Source organism: Cannabis sativa, chromosome 6 (genome assembly GCF_029168945.1).
Source record: "Cannabis sativa cultivar Pink pepper isolate KNU-18-1 chromosome 6, ASM2916894v1, whole genome shotgun sequence".
Taxonomy (NCBI): Eukaryota; Viridiplantae; Streptophyta; class Magnoliopsida; order Rosales; family Cannabaceae; genus Cannabis; species Cannabis sativa.
The window spans coordinates 11,375,766-11,388,126 of NC_083606.1; the positions used below are offsets into that span (position 1 = coordinate 11,375,766).

Here is a 12,361-nt window from a genome sequence, read left to right on the forward strand (position 1 = left end):
TGAAAAATAAATAAATAAAAAACTATTATAACTACAAATAAAAAAAAAGACCATTTCCAAAAAAAAAAACTACAAATAAAAAAAAACTATTGGTGGTGGTTCTTGTAGTGCCATTCCACGTGTTGCGAATGGTGTGGCCCACGCACTAGCAAAGTCTGTTACTAGTTCCGTTGGGGTTGATTTGTGGACAGGTGCTTGTCCTAAATTTATTAGTACTCCTAGCTGATTTAATTTAATGTGAGATATCCTTTCTTAAAAAAAAAAAAAAAAAACTACAAATAAAAAAACCAAAACTTGTAATAGAGAGTTTTGATCAACTTTTCATCATTATTTTCAATGATAAAGAAAACTGTCACAAACGTGACAGTAACTATCAAATCATAAACTTTTAAATTATTTAATATAATAAAAAATGTTCTTCAAGTGACATATATTATCAAAAATGCCACACAAATTTTTTTATAAAATACACAATACCTACTATAAAATAAATACATTATACATATAAATATTCCCGTGCTACATAAAAAAACAAAAAAAAAAATAGTATACATTGTAAAAATCATAATATTAAATAAAATAAAATGTGTTTTTTACGAAAATAAGAATTAAATTTTCAAAAATAAACAAATAAATAAAAATTCTCTCCAAAAACAAAATTAATGGAAAGGATGCTTTATTGATATTGACAAAAGAACCGAAACGACATCGTTTCGTTTTGGCACCAATAAAACGCATTCTTAAGGCTCAATGCAACGGCTAGTTTTTTTCTTATGTGACCGTTTTAGAGCACCCTAAAGCTAAGATTCAAAATATGAAAAGGTAACTCCTACACTGTCCATGAAGCTCATCACTATAGAGGAAGAAATCGAAAAAGAACTCATTCTGATTCAAACACAAAATACCCAGAAAAGTTCAAGGAAGAAAAGATCTGGGATTTCAGAAAAAATTCAATCTTTTTCAGCTAAAATTACCAACTCAAAATCAGAATCAAAGAGATCAAAAATGGTGTACTCTTACACACCCACATATTACTCTTCTCTCCACGACTCCATCACCTCCTTATGCAAGACCATTCTCCCTTTCAACTTCAAGAAAAAGCGGCTGCAAGCGGCCGAGCAGAAGCTGTCGAAGTTGCAATCTGATAATCTAAAATGGCAGCAGGACTCTTTCCACCAAATGCTCAACTTGATGGGGCTTCATAAAGAAGGGATTCTGGCTGAAACTGAGGTTTCTGCTTTTCGAACCCATTTGCTCGATACCCTTATAGCTTCTCCAGCTGAACAAGAGCAAACAGTAATTTTAAGAGATAAATTGCTGTTTTTGCAAGTAAGTCTCATCTGGGTTTGTTTTGGGAAGTGGTTGTAGTAATAAGTGATTTTAGAATTCTGTTCAAATCTGAATCTTTGCCTGATTTTCTTTCTTTTTTTAGGAGCTCTTGTATGCTAAATGTATATCTTCAGAGGAGTACCACTCTTCAAAGAGGCCATTATTACAAAGATTGGCAGTGCAAGGTGCTGAAATTGAGGCCAAAGATGTAATTGTTGGGGCCACACCAAGAGATCCCAAAGAGCATAGTTCTGAAGAGGAATGGTCAGTTATTGACTTGAAAGATGAAAACTGTTTGCTAAACAAAGAGAGTTCTAATTCGAAGAGCAAATCAAAGCAAAGCTCAGCAAAGAAGCAGATGAAAGGAGCAGCCTCAGTTTTGGGTTTTGTTTCTTCTTACAAACCAGGGAAACACAAAGAAGAGAAGAGCATATTCGATTTGGAGGAATCAAAACTCTCTGCCTCTGCCTTCTCAAATCATGAATTGGGAAAATTTGGAGAAAACCCACTTTGGGATAGCCATTTGCAGAGTAAAGAAAATGAAACGAGCACAATTCTCATGCCAGGAAGCCTCCCGCCAGAGCCGGTTAGGGAAACTGTTAGCACAGAAAAGGCAAAGAGAAAACCATTTAAGTCTCTGTTTCAGAAAGAACAGAGAGAGGGGCATGGCAGTGGAAGCAGTGGCGGCTGCAGCGGCGGTGATCGTGGGCGTCCTAATAACATTGAAACACCCACAAAATCTGCAAAAAAGCATTGGGGTTTTGATGGATTCAAGAAATGGAGTAAGAATGATTCAGAGGATGAGACAGCTCCACTACCTCTTAATGAAAGATCTGACTCTGAGGTTTACTCAAACCATCTAGTAGCCAGTCCCATTGGAGAAGGGCCAGACACCAAGCTAATTAAAAAGAAGCTACATAAGGATGGTTCACCATCAGATTTCTTCATTGACAAGGTAACTAAATCAATCATTCTGAATTCATGAAATTGTATATTAGAGATTGAGTTGAAACTGAACTTGGGTGATGTTTGAATTTGAAGGTTTTAGGGGATAAGATAAAGAAAGAGCTCTCCAGAATTCAAACTGAGCTTTCAACTACAAATCCTAATCTCCAATTCTCGTATGTTTTCTCAATCACCTTACCTGTTTGTGCTATCTTTTCTGTTTTTCCTTTTCATTGTTTTTCATTCTGATTTGGTTCTTGTTCTTTTCTTTAGGAATGATCAAATTGAAGCAATTTCTACCAAGCTTCCAGTAGACAAGGCTGAGCTCAAGAACTTTTTCCCCAAGTAAAGCAGATTCTATATATTCTTTATGTTTTTGATTCATTTTTCTTATATGAATTGTAAAAAATGTATTGAGTGATGTACAAAATTAATCAGTTTTCTTTTTTTGCTATGTTAAGGTCATGGTGTGACAGATATGGAGATGTTGTTTTGGATGTGGTGAAGAAAGAGTTCAAAGATCATGTTGGAGAGATGGAGAACATGAGAAGTGCAGCAAGAGAGAAACACAGCAACAACTCGAAACGATGGACGACTTTCGATGACAACGATGATGAGAACTGCCACCCCAATCTCTTTGCTACTCATCAGAACCATAACCCATTTTGGTCACCAAGGCATGGTGGTTAAAATTCAGTGTGACTTTTGTGTATTGTTTTTATATATTTTGGATTGGAAGAGCATGATTTGTAATTGGGTTCTTCAATATATATAACAGACACTTTTTGTGTTTGATTTGTAATTGAGCTGTTATATAATATGAATCAGAATATTGCCCTTTTCTCCAAAACAATCAATAATTCTTTGGAAAAAGTTTCCATTGTTGGGTGGGTTTAACAGTCATATAACAGTAATGTATTATTATTATAGAAAAAGACAAACTAAAAGGTAAACATTTCCTCCAAAAGCATCACTTTTGAATTTTTTCATAATAAATTATTCAGATTTGAGTGGCCTTTTTGTTCAAAATAAAAGAAGGAAAAAGGTTTAAAAGGTAGAAGAATAACGTGTGGATCCAGCAAAATGCCATTATTTCTAAAGTTTAATACAAAAAGTAGAGCAAAACCGCATCATGGTGAAAAGATGCTAAATAAAAAACATTACATGGCATCGATTTCAGACACAGAAAGAATATTTCATGAAAAAAAAAAAAAACATTACAACATTTTTTATGAGAAAAAAAAAAACTTATCATTTTTATTTACAAAGATGAAATCTTTACTTTAATATATACAGTTTTATGTTAGACAGAAGGTATCTCCGAGTTAGAGACAGAACACTCTGTGAGACCTTCACGAACATCACCCCGACAGAGTGGACATACTCTGCAAAAAACAAAGCCAAGAAATGTTTTCAAAAGAAATATAATAATGGTTAAGAAAGCTAAAAAACACATGACATTTCAGCAAAAAAATCATTTAGGGGGGATGAAACAAGCAAGCAAGTTGTTGATATAAAATTATAGATCATGACAGTACCCATGAATCTCTTTTAGCCACTTATCCACACATGACATGTGGTATTCATGGTGGCATGGAAGGACTCGAACTTGGTCCCCTTCTTCGTACTCAGCAAGGCAAATATAGCACCTGTTGATAGTTTAAAATTAGCTTGATCAAATACATACAAAGTTACACTGTTCGCTTTCATATTTCGGTGCATAAATTGGATTGGGAGAAACTTACTCGGAAACATCATCTCCACCCTTGGCCTTGTTGTTCTTTGAGTGGATTCTAAGAGGAAATGAATCAACAACTGATTCTGGGGCAGGACTTGAGACCATAGATAGGGAAAGTGAGACGGGCTGCCGGTGAATTTCATCCAAAACCTAAAGCCAAAGATTATGATGAGATTTTAAGTGACCAAGTAGTGGAGGTCCATATATGCAAGACAACATAACTATCTCAATTGTTATGATGAATAAGTCAAGAAGGAACTGTATAACAACAAGCTGTGCAAGAGTTGAAAGGAGACAATTGCTTAATTAAAAGCAGAAGCTAAAACAAAAGTTATAAAAGATCAGACAATTAATAGGGATACAGATTTTACCAGAAATACAAAATCTTGAGATTTACCATGCATGATACAGTACAAAAAAAAAAGGAATAAAAGTTACATGGCATAAATTTAAAAGAAAGATCATTTTGGAAGATAAGGATCAGACAAGTTGTTGCCATTAGCCCCCCATAAAGGATAAAAAGATTTGAGATTGCTTTGAAGAAAATTCATACTAAAGGATAAAACAGTTTCTATGACCATCTCCATGAGCAAGAAATTAAATGAGAACAAGATAAGTGGAACTCAACATTCACAGAAAAAAAGACAGAGCAGCCTGTATGAGAAGAGAAGGTACATACCTCAAATAAAGCCTCAGCCAGCATGACAATTCTAGATATACTTGCACGAGTAGTAGACTCTTCATTCAACAATAAAGACTCACATGAGCAAGTACCATCAGGATGGAGTCCTGATGGGCAAAAAGCATTCCGCCGACCATTTTCGTCAATACCACCACGTAGTCTTTCCAATGCCTGGAAGCAATTAGGCTGAAGCAGTTCATAAAATATTACAAAAATTCTATTTAATTTTTTTTAAAAAAAAAAATCGGTAGCCAGCACACCGAGATGGGATACTAGTGTAAAACATAAACGGGTGACAGTGTTATCAAATGAAAAAACAGATTGGAGTGGAATTGGTAAAGCTATCTTTAAAATGTTCTTAAAATGTTGTTTTCACCTCGGATCTTGAGTACCGGTGACGTTCACTTGAATATGGAATCCTACTACCCAGGTATCCAGAATCAGCTCCATTCCCATCATCAAAAAAGTCACCACTGAAACCCAGTAACCACCTGTCATGAGATCCTAGGTCCTCACTATCATCCATGGAAAATAGAATGGTTGGAGAATCAATATGCCTTCTAGAACTGCGTCTGGAAAATGCATCCCAAAATAGTCTTCTACTATTCCTTCTGGCCTCACGGTTACTTGTGTTAGGACTACTATTAGACAGCATATTGGAAGAAATACTCACTACATCCACTTGAAGTACACCGCTATCGGTTCGGGCCCTTTCCCTGTTTGAGACAAGGAATCCTAAATCCGAAGGTACTTCTCCAAGGGGTTCATTTCCAAATGAGTGAAAAGTTGCTGGCGGAGAGGAAAGTCGAACAGAACTAGGACTAACTTCATCCTCATGATTCTCAAAAGGCAAAACATCAAAACGTGCACTGCCACCACCCTGAGAAGATGAACTGCTTGCACCACGCATAACATCAGAATTGGTCCGAGATACACCATTATGAACTGAGACTGAACTATCAATTCCATTGACTGCATTTGAGTTAGCCGAAACATTCACAGAGAGTGTGTCTGAAGATTGTTGTTCTTTAAACAAAGTACTAGATGTAGTAGTAGTAGTAGTAGTAGCACTATCCCTAGAAGAATCATCATGACTACAATCAGCACTCACCTGACGAGGTGAAATTAGCTCCTTACAATCAGACAAGTATGTAGAACCATGGCGATTAGTTCCAAATCTTCTCAAGCCATCTTCAGAAGAGCGATCAGCCATGACTAAAGCAGTTTCAGTACTTGTACTAGTTAACCCTGTTCCTGTTCTAGCAGAAAACGAAGATTCAACCCTGGAGTTATGAACTCCATGGATTTGTGAACTATGTCCTGAAGATTTAACTACACAATCAGCTGAATGATCTTCCATCTACAGGAAAAAAAATTATCTTGGCACTTCAGCAACTAAAGGAGCTCAAAACCCATGTAACAAAACTAAAAACAATCAAGAAAGTTCTGAAATCCAAACAATAAAAAATTAAAGTGGGATTTTCTGGGTTAAAAGAAAATGAAAGAAAAACAAAAACTTAATTATACTCATAATCATAATAAATTCAAGCTGAGAAATGAAATCGCTCTCTTGATTGAATTTGAAGACCCAAATATATCTGAGAAGCCATAAAAGTAAGAATAGGACAGAAATATGAGAAATGGTCACACTGACACTGAATTTGAACAAATAGAAGCAAAATATTAATTTAGTAGAGGAAAGAAGAGAGTAGAGTACCTCATACGTAGCGCGAGAAGACGAGCCACCGCAAATTAAGGAAGAGAGTCTGGAGCGATTCGATGAACCACTGAGTCGGGGACGAGATGAACCGGATCCCAATCGACTGCTGCTGGAACCCATTTGAGAGAAAATAGCTTACTTGGAGAGATTCAGTAAGAGAAAAGGAAGAAGAAGAAGAAGATAACTGAGAAGAGAACTGAAAAGGAACTAGGACACAATCCCAAACTCGAAACCTCTTTACTATTTTTAATAATAATATATGATATAATAATTAAACAGAATAAATAAATAAATTCAAAACTGTTACATTCTTTCATATCCATAAATTAAAATAATATTATTACAAACAAAAAAAAATTACTAGGGGCTTTGGATTTATTATTGATATTCTTTCTTTTTTTATTTATTTTGAAAAAAAAAATGCATTTTTTAATGGGGACAAAATCGGTTCACAATCTAAATTATTATTCTTTTAATTGGAAAAAAAATGTATTGGTTAGAAGTAAAGAATTTAATCATTTGTTTATAGTGTCAAGTTATGTTAATGTAGATTAAATATTAGGATTTGCTTCTATATAAATTAAAGAATGTCGGTGTGATTTGTTCGAATTTATAAATTGTTATTTTTTTTTTTTATTAATAATACCATTTAGTGGAATAATTAAGGGAAAAAAACAAAAAAATACAAAAAAGGAAAAAATTACAAAAATACTTTTGGTACCCATTAAACATTTATACAGTCCACATACAAATATTTACAAAAATACCACATGCACTAAGCCTTCAGCTGTACAGAGCGAACCATGAAGATGAAAATACGCGCTCGTTTCAAAACTGCAAAACAACCAAAATGAAACCAAAGCGAGAAAAATACAACTATTAATTCAATTGATCTGATTCAAATAAAACTGATGAAAAAGCACAATGACCACAACTATATTAAATTGAATTAAGTGTTGTGGTTTTTCAAGTTGATTTACAGTTGCATCATTATTTTATATTAGTTTAATTCAATTGTTTGCAAGAATTTATTTTGGAAATAAGAAAAGGAGAAAACACTTTGAGAAATAGTTAGTTTCTGAAATAAATTTAAACGTTTCTTAATAGTTTCATTTTAGTTTTATTATAGTTTATTAACAGCAATAAATATAAATTGTAAATAAACAAGTATACAAACTATAATAAAACTATAAAAAAACTAAAAACAAACTGACAAGCAGAAACAACTCTACGAATATAAACTACAAACATCTAAATCGAATTGTTACCTAAAAAAGAACAGCAAACAACTATACCTAATAATATTCCCAAAACACATCATACATAAACATATTAAACTATTAAAAAACTAGAAAAAAAAAACTAAAACCCACTGATTAGAGACACTAAAACAAAAACAAATGTTTCAAAATATCTAAAAAAACTAGAAACACAAACAGAACATAAAACACAACAAAAATGGAACGAAAATAATAAGAAACAAACTAAAATGCCAAACCCAAGAACAAAATAAAATTGATTAAACAAAAATAAAGTCCTAAAAATCCAAAGAAAACCAAACGAAATTTTAAAATGAAAAACCTAAAATATCACAAACCAGAAAAAATCAAAACGATGAAATGGAAATACAAGAAAATGTTTAAAATGGGGGGAAACGAAAATGAAACTGAAAACCAACCTCTGTTCAAACTTCGGCAGAGGCACTAGCTTTTTCACTAGAAATTTCTTCAACCATTTGCTCCTCCACATTGAGCTTCGATTTCTTCTCTTCAACAATCGGACGTTTACCCTTTGCTTTGTTAGCCAAAGATTTCAAGCCCATTTTCGATTTTTTTTTCTGAACTGGGGAAAGAGATGAGGATGAACGAGTGATGACCATTTTATAAAGAAATTTGAAACAAGAATAAACTGAGAGGGAAAAAAACTTGAGAAATCGTGGGTTGAGTGAGAGTTGAAATTTTTTGGAAGAACAAAAAATGAGAGAGAAAAAATCGTGATGAATAATGAGTAGTTATGCTTCAACAATGGAGGTTATTGATCTTCCAAACAAAAAAAAAAACGGAAAGAAAATCCAAAATCAAATGAAAAGAAAAGGAAAAAAGAGAAAGAAGAGAGTGGAAGTTGATTGATGTGTGATAGAAAAGAAAAAAAGAGAAAGAAGAGGGTGGAAGTTGATTGATGTGTGATGGGGATGACACATGTGTCTGTGCATGAGAATGGTGTGTAAGTGGTATTATTGTAATAAAATAAAGATGGTAAGTAAAAATGTTGATGTAGGCGTGTAGGAGTAAAACAGTAATAAAATGTGCAAAACAGATTTTTGGTGTAAAAATTATAATAATTAATTGGATATAGTAATAGTTGATATATTAAAAAAAGAGTAATTTTTTTTTTTAATATGTATTATTGGTTTATGTTTAGAAATTTTTACATCGAAAATATAAAATGATAACTTTATTACCTAAATATCACTACACGGTAAACTAAACATTTATATCCTTCATCTTTATTTTATTACTATTTTACCACATGCACACTCTTCCCATACATCAAACATGTGAGTGACCACTATCAATCAATCAACCATCCATCATTTCATTTTCTTTTTTTCTTCTTTTTCCTTTTATTTTCCATTTCTTTTCAGTTTTTTTTTAAAATTTAGTAACCTCCATTGCTGAACATTTCCTCTCCACGATCCCACCATTTTCCCTCCTCTTTGTGTTCTTCAATTTTTTTTTTTAAAATCCCAGTAACGGAATCCCATAATCGTTTTCTCTCTTTCTATTTCTTTCTCAATCCGTATATATATGGCTATTACCTGTTCTTTATCATCTCCTTCCCCCGTTCAAAAGAAAAGCTCTAAAATGGGTTTGAAATCCTTAGCTAATAAGAACAAGGGTAAACGACTTGTTATGGAGGAGGATGACTCTGATTTTGCTCCTCCATTATCTAAGCGTGGTCGAGCTCCTCCTAAGAAGAAATCGAAGGTGGGTGCCGAAGAAAAAATGGCTCAAGATGTTGCTGGAAAAAACGATAATATTGGTGGTGGTCTTCGAACTGAGGTTTGTTTACCGTTTCTTTTTAGTTTTCTCCTTTTTCTAGATTTTGTTGTATTTTGCATTTTTCTCGTTTTTGTGTATTTCGTTTGTGCTATTCTAGATTTTCCCCCATTTTTGAAATTTTTTTCATATTCAACTTTTGTGGGTTTTGTGTTTATTGATTTCTCATTTTGTAATAGTTTTTTCATAGTTTTTTAATAGTGTAAACACCTTCTGTATGTATTTTTTTTAATATATTTTTTATCTAGTTGTTTTCTGTCCATTTTTATATCATCAATGGGTAACAATGAGATTTATCATGGATGTTGATGTTCAAAGAGTTTTTCCTGTATTTTAGTTTGTATACAGTTGTTTTGTAGTTTTATTATAGGTTTGCTACTTGCATATGTTATTTCATTATAAAACTAATATGCAACTATTTGCACAAAACTTACTATGTATAACTACTATTTCTTAGTCCCCGTCAAATTAAATTCCTACATAATATATAAACTATCATAAAACGATAATGCAACTATAAGGCAACCAAAACAAAAAATAAACAGACTTATACGTAATTGGTTGTACCTTAATTCGATTTTACTCTTCTTATTGTGTTTTTTAAAAAAATATATATATTGGAAACCAGTAATCAATCGAAATGCAACTGTATATAACGTAGATGTATTATTCATGAGGTTTTTTTTTAATTTTTCACATCATACATTGTTTTGGATTTGGTGGGAGCTCCAGATCTGTTTGTTACAGATCTACATTTCATGAATCTGGATTTCGATATTAGAGGGAGTTATTTTGATCGAATAAAACAGAAAACAAATGTGTAATTTCAGTTTCTTCACAGTTTTTCTGATTTTTTTTTCGTCATTTTCTGTTTAGATCATTGCAGGTCTTCTTTTTCAGTTGATTTCGCCAGAATTAATAGTTATATTTTTCTCGTTTTGGTTTCATTTTGGTTGTTTTGCGGTTTTGAAACGATCGAGGTATTTTCATCTTCATGGTTCGCTCTGTACAGCTGAAGGCTTAGTGCATGTGGTATTTTTGTAAATATTTGTATGTGGACTGTATAAATGTTTAATGGGCCGGCCCAAAGTATTTTTGTGATTTTTTTTCCTTTTTTGTATTTTTATGTTTTTTTCCCTTATGTTTATGTCCATAATTAATATTATTTTTTATTTTTTATTATAATTATTTATTAAAAATATTATTATTTTTTCTCGTCACTTCTCTCTCTCTCTAAGTTCTTAAACGTTACTCATCAAATGACCTAAAATTATAACCAAAATTAAGGGTTTTGATATTAAAGAAAAACAGAGATTAAGACTTAAAAGTTCTCTAATAGTAAAGTCAAAGAACAATGCAAAAAAAAAAAAAAAAATTGGTTAATATGATGTTAAAGGAGAGAAATGTAGGAAAGCTTTTTTTGCATTATTTTTTTACGTTGCCATTAGAGTAAAGAAACAGAGCAGGAAAGAAGGATTAGTGGATCCTGTGTTGGATTAATGATCAATCTGTTTACAAGTGAATTCAGCTACTTATAGTGGCTCAAAGTTAGTTACAAGACTCACTAACTAACTCTATGACAACTCATTACTAACTAACCAACTAAACTCTAAAATAACTAACTTGATACTCCCTCAAGATGGGCTATATATATATATATATCTTTCAATCTCATCTTGTCTTTGAAATACTTGAACTGAGTAGGAAAAAGAGATTTAGTTAGAATACCAGCAAGTTGTTCTTTGGAAGCCACATGAACTGTCTTTGTAATTCCTTCTTAAACCTTTTCTCTCACCCAGTGGCAATCTATCTCTATGTGTTTGGTTCTTTCATGAAAAGTTGGATTGGCAGCAATGTGTTGTGCTAATTTATTGACACAGCACACCAATATAGGTCCATTGTGATCAACTCTGAGCTCTTTTAGAATGGACAGAAGTCAAACAACTTCATAAGTTGTGTTTGCCATCGCTCTGTATTCATCTTCTGCTGAAGATCTAGAAACTTTATGTTGTTTCTTACTTCTCCATGAAATGATTGAGTTGCCTATGAAAATGCAAAAGCCTGTTGTGGATCTCATTGTGTCTGAACAAGCAACCCAATCTGAGTCTGTGTAGGCCTTAAGCTTTACTTCTGAATTAGCACGAAAATAAACTCATTGGCCATGAGATCCTTTCACATATTTCAACACTCTAATTGTTGCATTCGTGTGAGTAACTCGAGGTATTGTAAGAAATTTACTCAATTTATTTACTGAGTAGGAAATATTTGGCCTTGTGATTGTCAAGTATTGCAATTTTCTAACAATCCTCATGTGAGTTGGATTTGCTTGTTTTTCTTTTTCATCTTGTCCAAGATTTAGATTAGCTTCTATTGGTGTATTCATTGGCTTGCATCCAAGGTATCTAAGGTCCTCTAGAAGCTGCAAGGCATATGGCCTTTGGGACACAAAAATTCCCTTTTCAGATCTAGCAACTTCCAGCCCCAAGAAGTACTTTAGATTCCCCAAGTCTTTCAATTTGAATAGAGTGTTGAACCTGGTTTTTAATGCCTGCAGTTCTTGTAAGTTGTTACTAGCAAGGATTACATCATCTACATAGACCAATAGGAAAATGAAAGTTTCATTATGATGTTTAATGAATAAAGAATAGTCAGTTGCAGAATGATTAAATCCCTCATCAAAGAAAGCATTAGAAAATTTGACAAACCATTGTCTTAAAGCTTACTTCAGACCATATAGTGACTTTTTTAACTTGCAAACTGGATTATGTGGAAGCTCTCTCTTAGGTTTATAGCCTTGAGGAAGTGACATGTACAAATCTTCCTTGAGATCACCATGTAGGAAGAAATTATTCACATCCAATTGATGCAAATGCCATCCTTTAATCGCA

The 12,361-nt window shown here is 33.0% G+C and overlaps 2 protein-coding genes across 3 annotated transcripts; one reads left to right on the forward strand and one right to left on the reverse strand.

The window, feature by feature from the left end:
- Window positions 1–647: 647 nt before the first annotated feature.
- Window positions 648–3,124, forward strand: LOC115724949 (uncharacterized). The gene is made up of 5 exons (XM_030654332.2): window positions 648–1,329; window positions 1,433–2,284; window positions 2,371–2,450; window positions 2,548–2,619; window positions 2,736–3,124. The coding sequence occupies exons 1-5, from the start codon at window positions 841–843 to the stop codon at window positions 2,962–2,964; spliced, it is 1,722 nt and encodes a 573-aa protein (XP_030510192.1). The 5' UTR covers window positions 648–840; the 3' UTR covers window positions 2,965–3,124.
- A 205-nt stretch (window positions 3,125–3,329) lies between these two features.
- LOC115724950 (uncharacterized) lies at window positions 3,330–6,709 on the reverse strand. 2 transcript variants are annotated; one of them, XM_030654333.2, is made up of 6 exons: window positions 6,412–6,709; window positions 5,071–6,054; window positions 4,692–4,865; window positions 4,020–4,162; window positions 3,813–3,923; window positions 3,330–3,659 (listed from the first exon to the last, which is right to left on the reverse strand). In XM_030654333.2, exons 1-6 carry the CDS (start codon window positions 6,532–6,534, stop codon window positions 3,578–3,580), a joined length of 1,617 nt encoding a protein of 538 aa, XP_030510193.1. In that variant the 5' UTR covers window positions 6,535–6,709; the 3' UTR covers window positions 3,330–3,577. The 2 variants fall into 2 exon arrangements, with proteins under 2 accessions (XP_030510193.1, XP_060973043.1); XM_061117060.1 differs by having other exon boundaries at window positions 4,692–4,880; window positions 6,412–6,663.
- Window positions 6,710–12,361: the final 5,652 nt, after the last annotated feature.

Excerpts from the sequence above, each read along its gene's own strand:
- LOC115724949 (XM_030654332.2), top strand. The coding sequence starts at position 841 with ATGAAGCTCATCACTATAGAGGAAGAAATCGAAAAAGAACTCATTCTG. Across the intron at positions 1,330-1,432 it reads ATAAATTGCTGTTTTTGCAA|GAGCTCTTGTATGCTAAATG; the intron begins GTAAGTCTCATC and ends TTCTTTTTTTAG. Across the intron at positions 2,285-2,370 it reads CAGATTTCTTCATTGACAAG|GTTTTAGGGGATAAGATAAA; the intron begins GTAACTAAATCA and ends TTGAATTTGAAG.
- LOC115724950 (XM_061117060.1), bottom strand. The coding sequence starts at position 6,534 with ATGGGTTCCAGCAGCAGTCGATTGGGATCCGGTTCATCTCGTCCCCGA. Across the intron at positions 6,055-6,411 it reads CTTCTCGCGCTACGTATGAG|ATGGAAGATCATTCAGCTGA; the intron begins GTACTCTACTCT and ends TTTTTCCTGTAG. Across the intron at positions 4,881-5,070 it reads ACCGGTACTCAAGATCCGAG|CCTAATTGCTTCCAGGCATT; the intron begins GTGAAAACAACA and ends GAACTGCTTCAG.